The sequence below is a fragment of the Erpetoichthys calabaricus genome, chromosome 16 (genome assembly GCF_900747795.2).
Source record: "Erpetoichthys calabaricus chromosome 16, fErpCal1.3, whole genome shotgun sequence".
In the NCBI taxonomy this organism is placed as follows: Eukaryota; Metazoa; Chordata; class Cladistia; order Polypteriformes; family Polypteridae; genus Erpetoichthys; species Erpetoichthys calabaricus.
The window spans coordinates 53,151,346-53,176,233 of record NC_041409.2 but is presented as its reverse complement, the minus strand read 5'-3'; the positions used below and the strand labels follow the sequence as shown (position 1 = coordinate 53,176,233).

Genomic DNA, 24,888 nt, shown 5'->3' with positions numbered 1-24,888 from the left:
CCAGTCCAACTGGCTTATACTGTATAAACACATATAATACATACAGTATGCACTGTATAGCTCCTTGTTTCAGTAACACCAAACCCAGGAAGCTTTACAGATTATTGGGGCATCAATGATGTGGCACACATGAATCAAAGCAAAGACTCGAGTCAAAGTGAGACTCTTGTATATTCTGGTGTTAAATCAGAATCAAAATTTGTATGTGGGTGAACAAACGATGGACTGGTTCCATGTCTAGATATCGTTCCTGCCTTGCACCCTGTGCCTGCTGGGATAGGCTCCATCCCCAGTGACCCTGCTCAGGATTAGTCAGGCCTAGATGATGGTATGGGTTTGTAAATGATGTGTTTTTTAATATATGTGAATTTGGGAAATGAAGTGTCACAATACTGAGCACTGCTGTTTCTACATCCAGGACTTGGGTTCAAGGCCTTTCATGTTCACTTTCCAGTTTGCAGTCTCTCTGCTTGGGTTTCCCCAAGTTATTGGGTGTCTTTAAAAGATTTGTATTGTAGGCAACTGTAAACTGGCATTTTGTGAATGAGTGTCAGGGTTGGCTCCTGGTTCCGCTGCAGGTTATCTTAGTACAAATATGACTGGGCAGTGGGCAAGAACCGCTAAACAGGTGAATGGACAACACAGATTGACAGCAATTGTAACGGCAGGCAGGGTCAGCATTATCAGGTAGAACACAAAAACAGAAAGATGAGCGATAAAACCAGAAAGAGAGAACACGGAAAGCAGCTGTGCACAGCAATTAAGAATTCAGAAGAGATCATAGTGGTGACAACATCTAGACCAGGAGCTTGTATCCCTGTTTCCTCAGCAGAAGGTGTGACCCAACTTTGGACAGGAAGGCAGTGGCCACAAACAGCCAACTGTTAAGCCATCACTGGGGTGTGGGTAGGCCGCAGTAGCTCCAGCTGGCCAGTAGGTCCTTCTCTTCGTCTCAACATCGTTTGTGTGATTCTTAAATGTTGTCTGACGGTTATGCCTTTAAAATAACAAATAAATCTGCAATATGAAGACGCCCAGTAGTACAATGGGATGTAAACCGCTCAGCCTGCCCTTATGGCACTCGGACCCTTAAACTGCGCCGAACGGCAGGAATTTAAAACACACAGCTGTCGGACAGAAAAAAAAGAAATCTCGAAGGATTTGTTGACCTTCGGCACCAACAGACTTAACAGGCTTGAGTCGCAAGCAGCCGCACATCTGGCGGGGTCCGATTCGTTACGTAACTGTTCACAGCGGAGTCCGCTATTGGAGTTGTAGCGACAGAAAGAAGTGTCCCGTCCGGCACTCGGGGAAGCAAATAGATAGAGGAGACAATATAAAAGGACTGGCAGGTGGGCGACGAAGGGGTCTCGTGTCTTCCAGCGTTTACGGTGCGTCACCATCGCCACGCAAAATGGGGGCGCCCTGGGGGTCACATCGGCACTGCGCAGCCTCTAACGGAATAGCCGATACATAGCAGGAGCACTGCAGCACCCGAGCGGAATGGATCAGAGCGAGAGCGCGCAGCGCCGTACGGAGCGATGTGCAGCTCCTCTGTTGGTGAGGTTGGTGGGGACACGAGAATGACGCAGCAGCGGACCTTGGGTTTCATACCATGGAAGCGCGCCTCCTTCACTGCGGGTCCGTGCTGAAGAAGTCACCTCGTGAGCGCGCGCCCCCGCTCCAAGTCCTGTGTGAGGTGCAGGGAGGCAGCGGTGACAGCAGACGGCGACAGACGTGTAACAAAGCCAGATGCTGAAGCCAGCCCACCAGCAAGGTGAGTATACGATGCCTTTTGCCCCCGAGAACGCTGACATCGGTTGCTGTGTCATGGTACGTGTGACAGCCGCCTTATTTATTGTTATTATAATCAATAGCCAAGCCGACTGGGGCTTTAAGGAGCTATGCCAGTCGTAGCGCCCAAGCGCGTGAAATCAGTGATTAGATGGGCGTGCATGTCCTGTTTAAGGGTCTTACTAGCCGGTTCGGGTCGTGTGACGCGCCGTTGATTTGTCGTTTGGGTCACAATGGGCGCGATTCAGATGAATAAGTGGCCTTCTTATCAAGCCTTGTATGCCCCCCTTTTTAATTAAATCTCCTACGTGTCGTTTCCAGTGTGTCATGGTGGATCCCTCAGAAGGTACGAGTGACAGCCAAGGCGGCGATGGAGGGCCCGAGGTACCTGCCGGAGCCACAGGCGGCTCGAGTCTCCCTGGCACCGACACTACCGCCCCTTGCCGGCAGAGGGAGCAGTCGCCCAAGCTGCATCTGGACCTTTACAATTTCGACTCCCCAGAGGCGGACGGCAGCCGTTATGTGCTCACCAGCCCCCGATCTCTCGAGGCCTGCGCTCGCTGCGGCGTCAAACCCGTGGAGCTGTTGCCACGTTCCATTAATGAATTTGTGAAGGAGGCCCCCGGTCACTCCATGAGGGTGGCCGATGGCCTTTTTGAAATCTACGAGCGAGAAAGGCTGCTGAAGCTGAAGCATTGCCGAGACGAACGGGAAAGGATCGTCCGTGAGGAAAAGCGGTGCCCGTTTAATGTGGTCAGCAGTCGGGTCTCCACCACTCTTAATGGCACGTCCAGTAGCGTATCCTCCTCCCCAGCAAGCAGGACATCCTCTGTCAATGGGACGTCTGACCGTGCCTCAAAGCCACCTTCTTCAGGAAGGGTAACTTCCACTGCCAAACCCTTGGCTGCTGGACCGCCAGCACGGAGACAAACATCACATAATGGTGTCACAGCAGCCCCAAGTGTCAAGAGTTCCACATCGCCAGTTCCAGATGAGAAGACAGGTGGCGATGTGTCTGAGACCAAGGGGAAAGGCAAAAGCCACTCCCTGGAATCCTTACAGAAAAAGCATGAGGTGTCCACCACAACCAATCATCCCTCCTCCGAGTCTGGAGCATCCTCATCCTACAGCTGGGGTGCACCCAAGGCAGGCAGTCCCCAGGCTCGGACAGTGGCTACTCTGAATTCCCTGATGGGCCGCAGCTTGAGTCTTGGTGACCTTAGCCACTCTCCACAGACCACCAAAAAGGTTGAAAAAATTGTGACAGAGGTCAAACGGAGAGGAATGAGAGAAGTGCCCGAGAGAGATCGCAAGATAGCAGCGCTGATGCTGGCCAAACACCAGGAAGAGCACATCAACCGTCAGACACGCCTGGTGGCCCACATGCAGTGGGACAGCGAGAGACGCCTGGAGGAAATGCGCAGGGGAAGGGAAGAGAGGGAGAAACAAAGGGCCATCCTGGAGTGCCAGAAGATGTGGCACAGCCAGATGAGCAGTCGGCAGCAGCGTCTCAGCCAGGAGCAGAAGGACAGTGCCACCCTCAGGCAGAGGCAGGCGTCGGAGAGTGAGGAGCACTGGAAGGAGCTCGCTGAGAAGCAAGAGCGTGCCAGGCAGGAGAGGCTGAGGCAGGTGGCCCTGGAAGAGAAGCAGAAGAAGATTCACCAGGAGAAGAACCTCAGGTCCATCGAAGAGGAGCGGCAGACCATGCTGGAGCAAGAGCAGCAGCTCCTTCATGAAAAGCTCAGCATGGCCGAACTGAAGAGGCAGGAGAAGGAGCACCAAATACAGAAAGAGCGGCGGGGTCTCAACAAGGCTGAAAAGCTGAGGCACAAAGCTCTGCTCCATGAGATTGCGCGCAGACAGTCCGAGGAGAAGAAGCTCGCCCGGCGTCTCATGGAACAGAAGCTGAGCCGCTCCACAGAGAATTACGAGCAGATCCAGGAGCGAAGAAACCAGGAGCTGAAGGAGAAGTCCAAGAAAGAAGAGCAGCAGATCCAGAAGGCGCGCAAGTCAGCCGAAATAAAGGAGAAGGAGCAGAGAGATTATCTGGAGGCCCTGGCACAGAGGACCGAGCAGAGGGCACAGCAGGCAGCTCAGCTGGCCGAGGAGAAGGCCCAACAGAAGGCCCTCAAAGTGGTGCAAAGCCGTCTGGAGAAGGAGAAGATCCTGAAGCTGAACAGGCAGAAGGTGGAAATGGAGGAGCATCAGCGGCGCCAGGAGCTGCTCTTGTCCATTGAAAAGAAGTTGGAGAAGAGCGAGCAGATTTTTCGGGAGAAGCGAGCCATACTGGAGAGTGCACGCTCCGTGGCCCGCGCCTCTTTCCATGTGAGAGACAAGGTGCGAGAAGAAACCAACGTGCGGACCTTCGATAAAATGGTGCTGGAGGCCCAATTACAAGCCAGCCTAGATGAAAAGTAAAATGACGACTTTTCAGCAGAGTGCTCAAGCCCAAATGCCTCTTCTCTGTCAGGTGAAGTTGGCAGAAAGCACCATACAATAACAAACCCCACTTAGCAGTAGTCTTGTCTTCTGGTATGAGCTGCACTTGGACAATGATTGCCGTTCTTCCACTCGGAGGTCTACTCTTAAAATTCCTCAAGCCGACAGCTGCAGTTCCTTCACACCAGGGTACAACACTCGTCTTCCACAGTTTTTTGATGCCAGACGGCTTGACAGACTTGCAAAGGACCACCAGCCACTATGCCAAAGCACCGCAGACTGGAGTTGGCTTTAAGGGGTCACAAGCCACACTCATCCTGGCCATCAGACGGATGTGGACAGGGGAGAAGGAGGGGGATGAGGGCTTCTTAAATCTAGAGTGGCTCATCACCGTCAGCGAGTGGCACGGGGCTTCTGGAGACCGACTGCTTGCATCTCATGTCTTCCTTTGAGCCACATTGACAGGTAGTGGATTACTGACCCTTGGGAGGATTCACTGGCGCGACTGATATGAGGTTGGTGCCATTTCACTAACATTCTTATCATTATGGGTATTGGGTTGGTTTAGGATGTGCCCGCACCCTCACCCTGGCTGAGCTTTTTCAGAGATGTGCCACTATGTGCATGAGTGCTGCAGGGTCTGATCAAGGGGCACCCCAGATTAGTGTGCCACCTCTCAGGGCTCATGTCCAGTTTATTTAGTTGCAGTTATTTTCAGGTGACCCATTGAGACGCTAACACCATAATGACGAATAAGCAGAATTGGTAGGCAGTGCTGCCCCCTGCTGGCCACGGTGTTGTATTTGTGGTTTTCACTTCCTGCAGCTAATGAAGACTTGAAGGGAAATCGAGACCCTCCAGTCCTTATAACCAACTTAATGGCAGTGCCAAGTGTCCTATCTATTGGACTGGAGCTTTTGTTTTTCTTACTTTTGTTGTTACTGGGTGGCGCAGTGGTTAGCTGTTCAACTGACCTGGGTCCAAGTCCAGCTGTAAATGTGTGTGTGCTGTACAGTTTGAATTCCAGCCTGTTTGTTTCTCCTTTGCTCTCTGTCTTTTTTATTTTGCCGCAAGTTTTTGGGTTTGATTTCTTTATGTTAACTATCTGAAGACAGGCTGATATCGAATTTGAAACGCACCATGAAAGGCTGGCATCCCGTCTAGATAGATAGATAGATAGATAGATAGATAGATAGATAGATAGATAGATAGATAGATAGATACTTTATTAATCCCAATGGGAAATTCACATTCTTCAGCAGCAGCATACTGATACAATAAATAATATTAAAGAATGATAATAATGCAGGTGAAAAACGGACAATAACTTTGTATAATGTTAAATGTTAACGTTTACCCCCTCGGATGGAATTAAAGAGTCGCATAGTTTGGGGGAGGAACGATCTCCTCAATCTGTCTGTGGAGCAGGACAGTGACAGCAGTCTGTCGCTGAAGCTGCTCCTCTGTCTGGAGATGATACTATTTAGTGGATGCAGTGGATTCTCCATAATTGATAGGAGCCTGCTGAGCGCCCTTCGCTCTGCCACAGATGTTAAACTGTCCAACTCCATGCCAACAATAGAGCCTGCCTTCCTCACCAGTTTGTCCAGGCGTGAGGCGTCTTTCCTCTTAATGCTGCCTCCCCAGCACACCACTGCGTAGAAGAGGGCGCTCGCCACAACTGTCTGATAGAACATCTGCAGCATCTTATTGCAGATGTTGAAGGACGCCAGCCTTCTAAGGTAGTATAACCGGCTCTGTCCTTTCTTACACAGAGCATCAGTACCAGTCTAGGGTGGGTTCCTGTCTTGCGCCTCCTCCGAACAGTTAGTTCATTTTAAAATGAAGTCTGGACAGGCTGCCTTGTGCTTCCGCTGCTCCGGGGTGACAGACTCGGTGTGTCGCATCACTCATGTCTTCTCATCCAGGGAGTGTCCCCGTCAGAGCCCAATGCCACCACCAGGTGGTTTACTGAAGTGTTGGTGAGCGGCGTTGGACAACGAAAACGGGATAAACAGACTTGCTGAGCTCGTATGTAGTCTGCGACTTGACATCATAATTACGGGAGGGCCAAGCTGTTGCCATGACTTGTTTTTTTTCTGGATTTGCAGTTTAGTTTTATTCGGTTGAAGGGGCACCACATACGATCAGTTACTGGACTGGGATATGACCTTCCGATTTCTGCATCTTTGATGGCGGAGCACCTGAGCCCAACTTGTCACCTCTCCTTGTCGCACTTGACCTGACTGAAGTGACCTCATCGTACCCAAGCAGGGTGCAAACTCCCGTGCTCAGTGCCTCGCTGGTACTGGGAGCACTTAGGGTCTCATCTGCGACCCCCAACCCCCCTTTACCTGCACTGGAGCCTTTCGTCTCTCCTGGAGGACCGAGGCAATGCCTCTCTCATGCCTTTATTTTTTTTAAATCTGTGAGGAATTCTTCTCAATTTCTCCAATGACAACAACCATTTTTGGCGAGCCCCTCTCAGCGGCGATTCACGGGTTGCTTTTGGAGCGTGATCCTGGCGGGTCCAGGCCCTGAGCTTGATACATTATATATAATAAATGCATTTAAATGTCAATTCAACAATCACACACTGTACAAAAAACCCTCATTATGTAGCTAAGCACTTAGGCACATCGACAGTTTTATTGTGTGTAATGTACACTAACAATTGTGGTGCAGTTAAACGTTGGGATGAAATAAAAGCAGCAGGAACAGGTGTGATATCTTGAGGTACAGTTGTTTCCACTTCTTTTCACGGTCACACGGGGAATTGGAACCTACATCCTCGAGACTGGCAGATTAAAGCCCTAACCACCACACCAGTCTGTCCGCGCTGTTTGCTGTGTTGATGCATCTCATGTTACCCTTTAAAAGATTGCAAACGAAAGCGGTTTAAGTGCCATTGATAATGTGGTAAGCTGCAGTGAGATATAAAGTGACATTTGGGTTGAACTTATCAAATACAGTAGAAGAGTGTCGAGAAACGCCAGTGGGGCTCTTTTATACCAACAGCCACTGGTCTTTGTAACGCCTCACTGTGACTGCCAAGCCAGACGTTTTCATTCGTATTAGTCAATGTGAAGTGAAAGGGCTCCGCTCTTTGTCCGAATATCATATTTTATTTATTTTATGTATGTATTTAACTTCTGTAATTAGTCAAATTTCCCCCTGGAAACAAATACATATCGGTCTAATAATAGTGCGCTTGCATGACACGGCTTGCTCATTATAACGCCTTGTTTCTTTTACGTGTCCAAGAATCGCGGCCCTCTACTGTCAATAATTTGAACTGCGGGTAATTTCCTCTCTGAAGGAGATTTTTTTTCCCAGTACTAAAGAGCCGAAGTCTTCGTTTCAATTTAGGTTAGGCATGTTTCTTTTATTTGAAGGTTTAGATGAATGTAACTGAACATAACAATCTAAGGCTTGTGACCTAAACCTGACTCGTTATTGCTCTTTATAGCGACTGACCTCTTTCTTGGAGGCAAAAATTCTTGCTGCTTAACGCGGCGGTAGATTCACTTCATTACAGCTTTTTTCTTTTTGAAAGATGGATTGGCTAGATGACTTATTCGTTCATTGCATTCAGATGCTTTCCTTTGAAATTTTCAATATTCCAAAGAATGAAGTGTAAGGCAGTGTGACGTACACAGGAGCTTCGTATTCGGTGGTGGCATGCGGCTAAACCCGTTATGTAATCATTGAGCAGTTCGCGGAATATCGACAATCGAAAAGCCTTAAAGAGCCTCTCCAGACGACATCGGTCTTTTCTTTCATCTTCACCGGTGACTAAGTGACATTCTTGTCTTAATGTGTTGCAAGTACGCAGGTGAAGTTATATCGAGTCCTGCTTGGGCTCGAAACCACCGGGGTTAGGGTGAAACGCACCTGTGCATCATACTGTGCCACAGTCGGCTGCTGGTTTAGGTGTCACGTATTATAACACCTAATGTGCGATTCTGTCGTCTGCGTGAGGCAGTTTGACGGGATCGTAGAATGACAGATGCACTTCATAATGCAAGACGTCCACGATCTCCCGTTGTTACCACCGTTGTCTGTCATTTTACGTCTATATGAATGAGTAACCTGATAACTCAGCGGCGGCGAGTTTAGGGATGGTTCTATGTACGAGTTTCTTATCTCCTAATGGAGATACTCGAGGAAAAGGGCGTTACTGCTCCGACTTCATCTCCAATACTTCGCTCCGATTGGACGTGTTTGGTAATCGTTGTTGAGTGTCGTCACCTGCGGCACACGCGCCTTTTCAGCATGGAGCGCCGGACAGAGCTGTAGGGTTAGTTCGCCATTGTCGGTTTTTCCTTTGATTAAATACACCAAAACAGCAGGGACTGAAAATGTCTGAGCCGGCATGACTCTGCTTTTAGGTGAGTTTTCTGTTTTGGGCGTTCATGGCCAGTTGTCGTTTCTGTTGGTGTTGATTGAAGTCTAAAAATGATGTGCAGGACGACGGCGTTTTTCCGACTGCATGCCGATTTAAAGTAAAACGGGTACTTTTAAAAGGCTTTATTGTGATCGTGCAAAACTGACAATAAATCGTGTGTTAATTAATGTTAATCAGTCCTCTGGTGAACGCGCCTGTCATCTGCTGTAAAAGCCGCTCTCTTTGAGCAGAGGGGGGGATTTCTCTCCAGATGTCGGGTCACTTCCTGACTTATGCCAATAAGTGGGGATTACACTTATTAGCACAAGGCCGGAATTCGTTCGAGGTGCGGTCTTGTTCATTTGAGATCACACACGGACCGGGGGGGGGTGTCACTTTAGCGTCTTCAATTGACCAGACCGCATGGCTTTGGGCTTGTGGGTGGGGGGACCGGACTATCCGAAGGAAACCCCACGCAATCACGGGGAGGAACATGCTGACTTCGCACGGGGGTCGCGCGCTGGATTCTATCCCATAGCGCCCGGGGCCGTGTGGCCTCGACGCTTCCCGCCGAACCATCGTGCTGCCCAAAGAGACAGCAGCGCGTAGCCGATGCTGAACCGGTGGGTGGGTAGGGGGCCCACATTTCCTCGGCGCTTCTGTGGCTCTTAGTAAAGATTCGGTATTCGTGGGGAAGGGGAATGAGCTTGACTTGTAAAAGCCGAATGACAGGTGCGGCCAGAAGTGCAGAGAGGTTTCATTAGTCAGGAAACATAACGGGACTGCGAATTTCAGGTGGTCACTGACGATTTCTCCAGTTTGCATACAGTAAGTAGTCAGGTTACTTGTTGGCGTTTTATTTTGTTGTATTAGCCAACCCGCTACGCCGCATAATTATGTATTGATGGGTGAACACTTTCTGAACGACTCAGTTGTCCAAATGGGGTGGGTTTGTGGATACCACTGTGAGTGAATAAAAAGATAGACCTCTGGAGAGAGCAACATACAATTGTCCCTGACTGAAAGCGGGTTCGTCTGTGTCGAAGAAGGCCACGCTGGTGAAAGTTACTTCGTCGGTAGGGATAAGTGTCGGTACTTGAAGACTCGCTACACCTTAATCTACGTTGTTGACGCTTAATATAGCTTGCGTACTGAGATGTTCCGGAGTCACAGTTGAGAAACACTTTTTTAATGTCTTTTAAGCACAGGGGAAAAAATGAACATGTGAAACATCCGTAATGTAATAAGCCACCAAGAAAGTAACATTGCAACAATGCTATCTACGACCCGATCGCTGTAAAGAGAAGTGAAAACAAAATCAAGCCCGGTGTATTCTTTAACTGCCTTGTGGCGCTGTAGTAGTGCTGCTGCTTTGCAGTAAGGAGACTGTGGAAGATTGTGGGTTCGCTTCCCGGGTTCCTCCCTGTGTGGATAGCGCTTTGAATACTGAGAACACCACTATATCAATGTAACGAAGTATTAATAGGAAATTGTCTTCGTGTAATAGTAAAAGGCAAATTATCCACGACAAACAAACTGTTTTACATGCTGCATACCAACTCGCAGTGTAGTATACGCCGCATAATCTCGGCACTTTTTAAATGTTTTTTAAGCAGAGGGAAAAAAAATGCACATTTGCAAAATCCGTAACGCTGCCTTCAGTAAGTACAATGCACATGCGTTTAATTTGTCGGCCACTTTTTGCCAGCCGTGTTTTCTGGTTTGGGCTGCTTTTGCAGTGTTACCGCTTGTGCATATTAAATCTTGAAATCCTTTGAGTAACTAATTAACTAACTAACACCAACCCACCCACACACACAGCTTGTGTGAAACAAATGCGCCCGTACTTTCATAATTTTGTTGCAGCTTATAGTGGAGTCAGGCACAGAGAAGGTCAGCTGCTGAGAGAGCGCCTCGACTGTTGCAGGGCCGGCATCGGTGAAGCAGGTGAGACGCTAATGAAACAGAGGCACAGGGCTTATTGGTTTTTAAAGACTGCTTCCTTCATTGTGTTTTAACCTCAGTTTTAAAGGATTGTTTTAAGGATCCCATGGGATACCCCTTGCAAACTGTTTTAGACGCTGCATTCAGCAATTCACATCCGCGACAAACATGCCTCTTCTTACATGGTCCTGCCACGTCCACCCTCGTTCTCAAAGTATACACACCGCCTGGTCATGTTCCCGCTAGCAAGAGCAACTCACGGAGACCCGCCCACCAACTCTAAGACCATGGCGTGTAAAACGGTTTGCGATGGTGGTGCGTGCGTCAAAACCGAAAAGAATAATGAAAAGTCAACGTGGCTCAGAGGTGCATGTGAACTCCTAGCACAGACGAAAGTGACTTACGGGGTGGTCGGTGAGTTGTTGCATCCGGGCACATGAGCAGGCAGTGGGAATGCCTAGAGAGCGAGAGTGGACGCGGGCCGGGGAATAAGGAGTGTTGGTGGGCGGGGAAACATTTTCCATGTTCCTGCAGGACCATCTAAGAAGACGCATGTTTGTCGTGTATGCGAATTGCTGTATGTAGCTTGTAAAACAGTTTGTGATGTGGCACGCGGTCGTGTGTCGTAACTGAAAAGTCAACATGGTTCAGAGCTGCATGTGGACTGTAGCACAAACAGAAATGACGGTGTGTTTTCCGAGGCGTCGCGTTCGAGTTGGTGGGTGTGGCTCTGCGAGTTTTCGTCGAATCCAATGGTCTTAGAGTTGGTGGGCGTGGCTCCTACCTGCGTGCTTTCATGGGTGTCTTGCCCGCTCTGGCGGCGGCTTAGAGAATTATATATATATATATATATATATATATAGATTATTGAGTTGGAGGTGCTCTCGGGCGTACGTTACCATTTTCCTTTTCTAGTCGGTCCCCTAACTCCCCCCCCCCCCGGTAACGCCTCATACGTCTTTTGTCTTTGCAGATCTAATTTTGACAGCTCCTGTTTGTTTACCAGTTCCTTTTTTTAAAACAAGAGGTGGGTTCATCTTTCCGACTCTGAATTGTATTGGTTAGTCATTGTGGAGGCGTGTCCTCCTGCTCCTCCCCCGCTGACGTTTCCAACAATCAGTGCACACCTGTGTCAGGTGTGCTGGAGGCGTTTCGCACTTAAGGCCACGCGGTGGCCCTTCTGGTTTTTTATTTGAGTTTTTACCGTTGAGCTGCTCGTCTCTTTTCGCTCTTTCTTTTTCGTGATTGGGGTTTGGCGTCGAAGTGAGCAGCTGGCCGTGCTGACTGACTTGTCTTTAAGTGGAGGCGGTAGACCGCGAAGAGAAGCAGTTTTTTCTGTAATTTCGTTTTAGCGGTTGGTTGCGTCGTAGTTTTTGTTCGACGCTTTTTTTTTTTGCAATGTTAGTGCGGTGGTGTGAGGCTCGGCTACATTTTGATATTTTAAACAGCACTTGGGTTTCTAATTCCTCGCAGGTTACAGGAGCTGTGCGTTCCTCTGGCTAGTTTTGGAGTTTGAAGGTTCAGTGTCAGTGCGTTTGCCATGTTGGCTTGTGGAATGCTTGGGGCTTTTCTAGAATGGGAATCTGCTCTTGTTAAACGGGCTAGCGGCTTGTCCGTTACTCTGTGGCGAGTTTTCCGTATTTTTGTTGCGGTATCGTGGACTTGGACGTTCGCGTGTTTCTGATGTTAGGACGTTGCGGCTTTTGTTGAATTTTTTCTTAACCAACAGAGGCGTTAAAGGCTCAGCTCTGTGGCTTATTCAGTTTGGTAGAGGTCCAGGTTATTTTTTTTTTGTCTTTGCGGGATGCTGAAAGCAAAACAAATAAGTTCAGACTTTAGTGTGTTTGCTGGCTCAACTTTTTTGCTTCTTTTAATAAATGGTCAATGTAATTTCATTCAAGTCTCAACTTTTGCCCAATTATAACCCTGGCCGTATGAGTGCCAAAAATTCACAAAGTCTCGACTTTCTCCTTCTTGTTTGGACTTATAACTTGTCCCCCTTGGCACAGTGAGAGCCAAGTTCATAAAAGCTCACCTCCCTCATGTGTCTCCAGCTCTGCCCCCACCCAAATACAAACACTGAGACCACTTGTATTCTTTATTAACAATCTGTTTCCACAGAACTACATCCTTTTTTTCCTCTCCTCGTCCAACCAGTCTTTGGGCCAACTGCTTCTGTCATCTTCTAGCATTGAGACTCTGCAGGACTGTGCAGTGTTACCAAAAAAAAAAGGGGGGAGCAGTGAGCACAACAGTGGACTGAGCCCATCAGCCATAAAGATAGATAGCTTCAGCTGTGCAGAACTCAGTAAAAGTGCACACACAACTTGATGTTTATTAATCATTTCAAAATACACTGTAAACCCGTATGGAGGGATCCCATCTGCCTGCAAACAAAACAAAGGGCCCAGTAAGTACTGATGGAGGTCCAGCTACAGACTGACAGCAGCATTTAAAGAAACAGTTGGCTTCACCCACCAACAAGACCAAGGGACAGCAAAGCTGAAGCTACAAGTGGTGCTGCAAAACTGGCACAGTGTGAGCCAATCATACACATCCACACAACTCCATCTGAAGCCTGGGCCTGAGCTCAGATGGCACCACTCGTAGCCAGTTTTAAAACATTGAGACAACTACATTATTGCACATGCACCAGACCCAATTTCAGATTAAACCCATTCACAAAGGAGGTCAACTCCACTAAAGGACGTGTGGTCACAGGCTACTCCCCATCCACAGAGGAATTGAACTTGGCTCTCTGTAGCCACCCTAACCAGTGAGGTACTGGAAGTCTGTCAATCCAGCACAATGTGTCGCTTGTTTCTCAGCCTAAACCCAGCAGGACAAGTGGCAGACACTCAGCTTGCAAGCTCTGGATGGGTCACCATCACATTTTCATTTCTTACTTAGACTTCATGCCACTTAAGAAACTTTCAGAACTGTGTGTTTGTTAGAGAAATGTCAAACCCGGCAATCTTTTCCTATCATTCTGCAAACCAATACAGAACGGGCTGGAGCTCGGTCAGGGGGTCTGCTCTTACAGGGGCGCACATCAAGCACACCTAACACGTCACTGCTACTGGAAAGTGGGAAACCATCATGAAACAAATGGCTGACGTCAACCATTTCATTCACAGACAGCATATTTAACGTTCTATAGCTACAGGAGGTGTCATTTCTATTCTCGGAAGGCTTCAGCAAACAGCATAACCGATGAAAATATGGAATCGTTTCAAATAACTTTTAAATCTTGTCTGGACTGTTGTCGAAATCCAAATGGTCACCTCCTCAAATGTACAACTTTTAAACCGATGGAGAGCCTGCACTATGAAGACTGATGACAAACTAAATCCAGTTCAGGGTCACTGAGGCATGAAGCTTAACCCAGCCGAACTGGGCACAGAGCAGGAGAAAGTCAGGGTGTAGCGCCAGAAGAATAAACAGAAGAGGAGGGTCAAAAAATTAAAACAAAAAAGTTACAGAGGGCTCAACTGTACCAACAGTGACGGATAAAACGAAAGAAAGACGGTGAAAGAAACACAATGTTTTAACAATGTGCGGTAAGCACCAAGTTTGGCAGGAGCTGTGAGCAGAGCGAGGCCGCAATGTTGTTCAGTGCCCTCCCAGATCTGGCATAGAAAACGGTGAGGGACCTCTTGGTCTGAGGACATAAAAAGAACAAGACAAGGAGTGACTGCCAGTGACAGCTAAACGTAAAGTGGAAGACAAAAATGTCAACTCAAGTACGACTTGATAGGCTTCTGACTCTTTGGCCTGTCAGGTGTTCCTTTCATTCAGTTGATGCTGGTGAAGGGAAACGCATTGCCTGTCGGTGACACTTGCAGGTAAGACCTACTCTCTACATGGACAGTACGACATTCAGACTCAGGGACCTGAGATGGCTTTAGAAACGAGTGAAATGTGACAAACCACAATGTGGATATCAGCAACTGAGAAGTGAACCCACCTGCCAACTCTGGGCTTTAACTCGTCCAATGATGTGCCAAAAGCCTTCAGTCTGCTGAAAAATAAAAAAAGTGAATAAAAAAAAAAACAACACAAACACAGAATGTTACATCACCAACTATTCCCTAGTGTACCTTTAACTCAAATTATCATTCATTACTGAGACTTGCAATGTGTCCTCCAGTTCATGACAGACAGCACACACAGTTGCCCTTCTCTCTCCATCTATGAGTGGTGGTCCACTCTCTCCATTGCCTTTCCTATCGTGTCCCTTCCCTTCAGATGGCCATCCTTATCCTCGGTTGTTACCCACACCCTCCCTGAAACGGTTGTATTACAACATAGCAGAAGTCAAACACAAACACCAAGACCTCCAGTTTCATTAATAGTCTCAGTTTGCACATACTGTAAATACTTTGACTCTGTCTTGATCCTAAGGGTCAATGTGCCAACTGTCACTATGATGATCATTGAGGACAGTCCACAGTCCTGCAAAAGGAAAAACAAAGGGGAGCGAGTACATGCATGGACCTGGCCAAAATGGCTGAGCACAAACGTCCAGCATTACAGGGACAGCATATGGACAAATGTACTCAGTCATTTCCATCCATGCTACCTGTAAATGTTTCAGTAAAATACACAGTGTACTCATTGGTGCAGATGGTACCACTGGCAGACAATAACTAGATTAGCACACACCCACATGTTCATTTTGTATGTGCCAGCCTCAGTGCATTGAACAAGCGTTGACTGGGGCCCACCAGCCCTAAACTTTCTGACTCTGTGTACTAGACACAAAGATGTGTAGATTCACAGATGGTAACCTGGAAAGGGCACTCACCTTGGCACATGATGCAGCTGTCACCAATCTTATAGGTGTCAGCATTGGTGGATCTCCTTACAATAAAGCACTATTAACCTTTCAACTGCAGAAAAGGAAACATATTAACAGTGACTGCGACCCTCCTTATCACTTATCCATATTTCGGATGCTGAGAAAGAAACAAGTCATGAATACACGGTCACGGGTACAAAACGAAAAGGAAAGGATAACAGGAACAAACACGCGAACACGAAAGAAACAACAAAATAGACGGCTATGCAGCATAGGTGGATCTCATTACAATAAGACACTATTAACCGTTCAACCGCAGAAAAGTCTCCATATTAACAGTGAGTGCAATACTCCTTATTACTTATCCATATTTCTAAAAGAAAAAATGTCTCGACTCCAAAAACGCAAACCTCAACTAAAGCTTCTAACTAACGATGTACCTAAAAGTAAAAACTTTATGAACTGCGTTAGATCCTACAATAGTTCATTTGCTTTTAGTAAATATCAGGCCACCAAAAGGCAATGGCCCATACTGCTTTCCCATATGTGCACAAATACTGCATCGCATTGGAACAGTGCACCCTGAAACAAATCAACAACGCAAATATGCACAAATCTACATCCTGGATCCACATGACGCAAACTATCAATCAAAGTGCTGCATCGCAACAGGCACGGATTCAAAACGAAACACCTCCCGTCTCAGACATACGTTAACGGCAAGGAAGGCTACAACGGGCGTCTCACACAGCACAGGCAAATCGATTACAGCTCCAAAACAACACGTCCCAAATACTACATATGCAACAACGCGCCTCTCAAACGGCACAAGCAAAACATACACCGGGAAAATTCATTCGGATTAATAAATGTCATTTGCAATCATTGTCATTCAGTTCACTTCCCTGAAGAAACAACTGGCAATACAAGTAATACATTTACACGTTGTTGTCAAAAGGGTCAAATTAGACTGCCTTCTTTACATTCATATACTGAATATCTACAGAAGATTCTAACTGACGATGTACCTGAAAGTGAAATCTTTATCAACTACATTAGATCCTACAAATCGGTATCCACTATGAACATTAACGGTGGCACTGCACGTGACATCCGTCTTCAAAAAATGTTGTTTATTGATGAATGTACAATGGCATGAAGTCACTTACTCAACACCATTCATAAACTTCTACAAACGTTTATGAATAATAATATTCGATTTGGAGGAAAGGTACTTTTATTAGGAGGAGATTTTAAACAGTGATTAGCTATTCTTCCAGATGCCATGCACTCAGCTATTGTTCAGTGCACCTTAAAATACGCAGACAATTGGCATTGCTTTCAAAAGATACAGTTAGTAAAAAAGATACGATGTCCAGAACCAGATCATAACAATTGCTTATTACAACTGAGAGATGGTACACTCACCAATACAGCTGGACTTCAGCCACATATTATTACAATTCCTCAAGCCTTTATCTGCGACGACTTAGTTCCAGAGAGATTTGGAACAGCAATCTCATTAGACCAAATGCCCCTTTTAACACAACGCACTATATTATGTCCAAAAAATATTAATGTGGAAAACATAAATACCCAAGTCATTCCATTACTTCCTGGAGAGACACAACTCTTTCTAAGCTCTGACAAAGTTGACTCTGATCACGATAATGACCATCTTCATTGACCTTACAAGTTCTGACCTGGAATTACCTTTTACACTTAAACGGCGTGTACAAAGAAATTTTCCAATAAACCTTTACACTGTGCCACACACTTTATTGTTTGCTTTCTATTTGCATCATCTACACCGTCACACTATTCTATATCTCATTCATACATCACGCTCTTTGTCATTCCCAACACCAGGGGTTGGCGAGCGAAGCGAGCAGGGGGCGGAGCCCCCTAGTAAGAAAATAATTGGGACACCAACAATGGCCGTCTGTTTGTCCCCATCATCTTTTCCCATTTCCTACAGTTTAGCTTTTTCTAAAAATGCTGGGCGGATTAACCAAATTCCCAATACAACAGATGCCTTCCATAGACTCGGATGTCACTTTCTAATTCCTGGCATCGTATATTGTGCAAGCTGTGCTACATTTTTAAACAAGTCCACTATGGTTTGATCAGGACCTGCTGAGTCACAGCCACTGCTTCCTCAAACATGTCTCTCTTCAGACACCACACAAGCCCCTAAAATAACTGAAGAATAACATGCACCAAAATGTCTTCATGATTCTAAATGACTGACATTATTATTTGCAGACACTGAAAGTCGCCAAGACTGCCAACCTCATCTTAGTCTGATGGTGTGAAAGGAAAAAGAGCAGGCAGGCAAATGAGGTAGTCAGGGACCCATGTACAGTGGACTAAAGCCCTCCAGGCTCATCCCTTCCAACACACTGCTGTCACCCTACTGCTCCTGCAGTGTTCACCACAACAAACTCACCAAGTGTTATCATAGGGAACGGCACATGTGACAAATCCAACAGAACTCAAGTGTGTGTGCAATAAACACCACCACTAATGAACATGTCCACATATTGACCTGCCCATGGGTTTCAGTCTCAAAGCTCCATTCATACAATTATGTTCTCGATTAAAAAAAGGCTTTTTAACCCATAAAATACTTCTGAAAACACTCTCCAAGTGCCAGATACTGTTAAACACTGGCACAGCATTTCATTGTGGACAGGCAAAAATAAAGATTTCAGAAAAAATGCATATTACAAGGGCCTTCCCTGACTGCATCCTGCTCATTACATCGTCTCATTCCCTGGCTGGTCACCCCTAGAGGAAGAAAACCACATTTCAACATGCTGGACACAGAGGAGTTGCCTGCCATGGTGCTTGTGATGCTGCTTGCTTGTATGCATCTAAATTGCATTTTGTGCAATTTTTAGATATTGTGGTCAAGGGACCACTCACTGCATGCTGGACTTGCCATTCGTACATGTGCTCAGTCCACACAACAGCACATTCAGTCCGACTGACATGCCATGATGTGGGTTTAGAGACTATACGTGCACAATGGACACTCACTGTGGTCACCCATAATAAAATATGAAGGCAACATCAGAAAATCAGCTTGTGAGACTGAAAAATCTAACATGACAGAAATTGCTCTGATCGTGCAACGGCCCAATCGTATGATGCCACAACCCCTCACATACTGCACATGAAATGGCAGCCTATTACGTGGAAATTCAAAAAAAAAAATTCATTCAGCAATGGCAAAACGGGCTTAGAGTTGTGCCACAAATCGCACAATGTATGCCCAGTTTAAGGCATCTATGCTGTACACAAGACCAGCATTAACTAACTTCTTCATCTGCGTTTTCAGTCATTTTAGTCTGGACAAAATACATTCACAAACAATATAAAAATCCTAGTGTGGATGAGGATCATTTTCATTTAAAAACAACATTTCTGAATGAAAATGTAGTAGTGTGGACATAGCCTCAGTAAACCTGGACTGTTGATTAAACCACTTGTGGAGTGGCAAAATATTATATCTGTTAAAAACACCAAGGAAATTAATTTCATATATAAATATGATGCCGGAGCTGGTGCCAGCAAAAGTGGGTACCAAATAGCAATGAACGTGGCAGGCCAAACTAATGCTGGGCCGATTTACATTCACAATTTAGTCTAATCTGCTCATCTTTGAGAGGTACCAAGCAGAACCTGAAATAAAGTAGATGTTTGTAACATGAACACAAGGAGAGTGACCCATCGGGCTATCCTGCTTATTGATGCTTTGAGCAGGGGAAAGGTGCTATATAAATTTATTTTTACGGTACTCAGCAGTCCAAAATCACCCTAGGAGTGGAGGGGCCTTCACTGCACTTCTGTAGCAATCTTGTCATTAAAGATCTCAGTGGGTAATCATAACTAGAAGGAGATGCATTGTGACCAGTTCAGCTTTACCATTGACGTTTCCCCAATACAATGACATTCTAACGAAAGCAACAAACACACAAAATGGATAAAAATACACCATGCAAATACTCACAGGCACAATTGTACATGACATACAGCAGATAGTAGATTTGTGATATGCATATCCACACTGTTGGTTATGTTACAGTATTTTACTTCTTACTTTTAGCTGTTCAGTAACCTTAAATCCTATGGGTAGACACTGTCCATGAATCTACTGCTTCAAGTACCAATGGCCATAAGATAGAAGTGAGAAAAATAACTGTGTAGATAGCCAACCTCTTCAATAATCCTGTTGGTCTTTTCCTTGTACTTGTCCTTAACAGAAGGTGGTTCAGTGATTGTCATGCACTGTGACAACTTCATAACCTTCTGCCATGCATGTGCCATACCACGATGTGATGGTGAGGATGGACTGCACCACATACTTGTAGAAGCTAGTAAAAACAGATGGAGCTGCCCTCAGATGTCTGAGGAAGTAGAGACGCTGGAGGGTCCTTTGGTGCCCACATCTGTTTACCAGTGATGGACACTTCAATAAATGTCAAAGCTACTCAGTCTTAACTGCGTCTCTTCTGATGCAGCAGGTGACAGTGTGGTCTGTCTTCTACTTTCAGACTTCTATGCCAGCTTTTTGGTTTAGCAGACATTAAGAATCAGATTGTTGTGTGGCACCATTGAGTCAGCAGGTAGACTATTCTCTGTTACATTGTCTCGTCATTGTTGATGAACAGCTCTATGATATCATCCGTATATTCAGTGATAGAGCTGGTGCTGTGGTTGGTCACACAGTCAAAGCAGGGGGCTCAGCACACAAGTCTGTGCAGTGTCTGTGTTGAGGATCAGCATGGAGGATATGATGCTGCCTATCTGCTAGGGTTGTAACTAATGATTATTTTGGTAGTCGACTAATCGTTCAATTTTTTTTTTGATTAGTCACGATTATTTCATGCCTGACTATTTTGATGCCTGCGACCTGTGGTTGCACATCCTGTTCTGGGCTCCAGTGCATGTCTTACCTCATCTGCTCACGTCTGTCCACCTGTGAATGTCACCCTGGTATGTCTGCATTAACACGATTAAAATGAATAATAATCAAATTAAAATAACCAGTGAAACATATGAATTTGAAAATAATCAGATGGTTTTATATTAGTGTGACCATCACAATAAAAAAGAAATACATTAAACAATACAAACTAAAGTGTACATAATCTTTAAACAAAAAAAGTGTCATTTAAACCAAAACATCTATATATATAATTCACTAAGCCAGAAGACAAGTAGCCAACCATGGAAAGCACGCCGGAAGGGGCGTGGATTCACTAAGCCGCCGACAAGTAAGACACCCATGGCGCACGCAGGAAGGAGCCACGCCCACCAACTCTAAGACTATTGGATGCGACGACAACTCGCAGAGCCACGCCCACCAACTCGGACGCGACGACACAGAAAAAACGGCGTCATTTCTATTCGTTTGTCGTAGAGGCCACATGCACCTCCGAGCCACGTTGACTGTTCATAGAGGCATGTTTCTCGCGGAGGTGAATCGCCATATGCAGCGTGTAAAACGGTTTGCGAGGGGTATCCCATGTGATCCTTAAAACAATCCTTTACAACTGAGGTTAAAACACAATGAAGTAAGCAGTCTTTAAAAACCAATACGCCCTGTGCCTCTGTTTCATTAGCGTCGGCTGTCCTCTAATTGTAAGTCACGGACAATTGTATGTTTCCCTCTCAAAACACAATGAATGAAGCAGTCTTTAAAAATCAATAAGCCCTGTGCCTCTGTTTCATTAGCGTCTCACCTGCTTCATCCAATGGTCTTAAAGTTGGTGGCCGGGGCTCCGTGAGTTGCTCTTGCGAGCGGGCACATGACCAGGGAATGTGTAAGCTTAGAGAACGAGGGGGGAGGACCAGGTAAGAAGAGGCATGTTTGTCGCGGAACTGAATCACTGAATGGCCGTGCGACGACGGTCAGCTGGCAAAAACTGGCCGACAAAAGCGTGTGCATTATACTTACTGAAAGGAGCGTTACGGATTTTTCAAATGTTCATTTTTTTCCCTCCTTTTAGACAACTGTGTCTTTCCGGAAGTGTTCAGCAATCAATATATTATTTTTGCGGCGTTTGCCTGTAGGACCACGTGCAGCGAGCGAGCGAGAGAGACAGCGACAGCGTGTGACACACACACACATATAGGCACGTGGGAGAGAGAGACACATAGGAATAATAATACTTCGTTACATTGATATACCGATACTGATTGTCAGTATTCAAAGCGCTATCCACACAGGAAAGAACTGGGAAGCGAACACACAATCTTCCAGAGTCTCCTTACTGCAAACCAACAACACTACTACAGCCCCACAAGGCAGTTAAAAAATTCACCGGGCTTGAATTTGTTTTCACTTCTGTGCATAGCATAGCATAGCATGTTACTTTTCTTGGTGGCTTATTACATTACGGATGTTTCACATGTACATTGTTTCCCCTGTGCTTAAAAGACATTAAAAAAGTGTTTCTCAACTGTGACTACAAGTACTGACAACTGTGTCGTTCAGGAAGTGGTCACCCATCAATACATAATTATGCGCCGTATGCTACGCCGCGGGTTGGCTAGTTTAAGTTAAAAGTGCAATTTTAACCAAAAAATACACTGTTAAATCCATCCATCCATCCATTTTCCAACCCGCTGAATCCGAACACAGGGTCACAGGGGTCTGCTGGAGCCAATCCCAGCCAACACAGGGCACAAGGCAGGAACCAATCCCGGGCAGGGTACCAACCCACCACAGGACACACACCCACACACCAAGCACACACTAGGGCCAATTTAGAATCGCCAATCCACCTAACCTGCATGTCTGTGGAGTGTGGGAGGAAACCCACGCAGACACGGGGAGAACATGCAAACTCCATGCAGGGAGGACCCGGGAAGCGAACCCGGGTCTCCCAACTGCGAGGCAGCAGCGCTACCCACTGTGCCACCCTACACTGTTAAAACTGAAACATTTTTATATTTTAGTAATAAATGACAAAATGTAGACATAAACTATATAATGTGTAAAGCCTGAAGTGCAAAGATCAAATAAACACTTTCACAAAAGGTTCAAGGATGATACAATAGCTTCCATGGTGCAGCGGTAGGAATTGCTGACTTATAATCAAGAGTCCCCGGTTCGATCCTGACTGCCTCGTATATTTACCATTTTGAGTAGTGAGTTGCTCTTATTGTTAATATTATACAATAAACACATGCATTTGATTTGTGTCTGTAACAGCCGCTGTATTAAATGTATAGTACTTGTAAAAGTTATCTTTTTTTTCCACTTTTATTCTCTCAGTCACGATCACGATACATACTACCGCCCCCCCAGTGATCTGACGCTGTTACTTTTTATCTGCAACTGGGAATAACTGTAAATGTGAGTGGTGTTTTGAGACAATCGAACTGGAAATTCTCTGATCTGGATGGAGAAAAGCTGACACGCAGACAATGGCAAATCTGCCTTACTGGTATCTCATTGTCACTTGATTTTTTTTATTCAATTTTATTGAGTGTTCCTGCTTACGCTGAATTAGTATGCGCCTTAAGACCCGTGATGTCAAAGCCGCAATGACAAAAAAAAACAGAGACATAGGTATATATGATATTTGGAATTATTCATTTTATGACCTTATAGTACATTTCGGAAAACATTATGGCACGGATGCAACAGTATTCATATTCATTCGCGTACCTTCTTGCGGTTGTAATCAATTACCGTGTTTCCTCCCCCCTCCCCCCCCCCCCATCTTGCCCAGTCTGCACAGGACCGCCTTCTGGTGTCCACGCGCAGCACCGGGGGGGGGGGGTGTATGAGAGACAAATATATGTGACATTTTGAAGAAATCGTTGTATGACCTGAGTAGTACCAATCAGAAAACATCATCGCACTAATTCAATATTATTTGAAAACGAACAGATCAGGTGTAAATTTGTTACTTGTAAAAGTTAGCTTTTTTTTACTTTTATTTTCTCAGTCTCGTTCACGCTCTCCCTCCCCTCCTGATCTGACACTAACAGCGCCAGCATAAATTCTCAAGAGACGGCGGCATCACATCTCCAGGATGCTTTCGTTTCAGATGCTCATGCATCATGGTGGTGCTGCCATGAAAAGAAAGCTCTGCTTTACATAATCTGCATTCAACTTATTTTTCTTTTTCGGTGAAGTGTTGCCTCTCTTTAAAAAGTTTCTGTTTCAATTTTTTTCCATCTCTATCCAACTTGCCATTGTAACCACATTCTTTTTCTCCTCAGACGTTTCTTCTTCGTTGGTAGGACTGTGTGCAGTCTTGACAAACAATAACAAATGATACTGCCCCCAGACGTTCATGTAGTGCATTGCAGTTACAAAAACCAATGTGGTTCTTTGTGACTGGAGCCTCTATTGAAGGTTCTGTTTATGACGCGTCGACAATAAAAAATCCGCATTGACGATTACATCGACTAATCGTTGCAGCCCTAAATGCAAGGCACTTTAATTTTATTCAGTGCTTAATGCATAAACAGTAGTGTTACTCCAACATGTGCTCATACACTTTCAGCCGTGCTTTAGAGTAGTGCTGGGCGGTATACCATTTTTTTATTTTTGTTATGATATAGATTTTTCTTATACCGCAGCACTGGTTTAAATAGCCTAAACAACATTCGGAACGTGGTGCAGTGGGAAACTGTTTAAGTGGGGACCTTTTTCACTGCTGGACCGCTAAACACGCATGCAGCGGAGTACATCTGTTAGTGGAGATATTGCATTGGGAAAATAGACAAAGAACATTCTGAAACTGAAGCTGTAGCAGACAATAAAGTTGAACATGATGACACAGAAGAACTTTTGCAGAAAAAGGAAGTCATGTCTGTTGTCTGGAGATACTTTGGTTTTAAAAGGTCGGATGTGGACCATTATTATTTTAAAATGTGTGACTGCTGTTCCTATACTACAAGCCAAGTAGCACTACACAGCCCACCCCCAAATTCTGTGTAATAGTGTGACGATGCCAGTCCCCTACAGACTCCCTGTTCCCACATGGGAGTCTGTTGAACCAGCACCGTCGATAGTTATGACCGAGATGAGCGGACAAATCTCATTGAAGCCAGGGGATGGTGGAAAGTGCTCAAGTGCTTTTATTAAAAACAGTCAAAAGTAAAACCAAGTGTCCATTGTGCAGTGTTAAAAAATACAGTACCCAAATAAATAGCAAATCCATAAAACCAGTGAAACGTGGGGATAAAATCCATAATAAGTAAATCCATTAAAATAGACATTAAAATGCAGTTTCTCTCCTCACCCGATCGCAGCCCACCACCTTCTCTCTCCCCGGCTCACCCATCACTGGTGTTGCTGGCAGAGCCTCTGCAGCTCAAACTCCTTTCTGCCGACCCCCAGCTTGGCTTCCGCCTCACTGCGCGGCCAGATTGTCCGAGGTTGGTACACCTCCCGTCTTCATTTGCGCTCACTCAGTCGCTCCTCGGATCCATTGGGAGGCCTTTGCAGTCACTGCTCCATGGCTCTGGAATGCCCTACCAGAGAACTTGAGAA

General features: G+C 45.8%; 1 protein-coding gene across 1 annotated transcript in view; it reads left to right on the top strand.

Moving 5' to 3' along the window:
* Positions 1–1,488: 1,488 nt before the first annotated feature.
* ccdc177 (coiled-coil domain containing 177) overlaps positions 1,489–24,888 on the top strand; it is a 51,826-nt gene continuing 28,426 nt past the window's right edge. The window contains exons 1-2 of the mRNA XM_028821965.2: positions 1,489–1,777; positions 2,116–4,748. Of these exons, the coding sequence (XP_028677798.1) occupies positions 2,122–4,212 (2,091 nt within the window). The 5' untranslated portion in view covers positions 1,489–1,777; positions 2,116–2,121 and the 3' untranslated portion in view covers positions 4,213–4,748. The remainder of the gene's footprint in view (positions 1,778–2,115; positions 4,749–24,888) is intronic.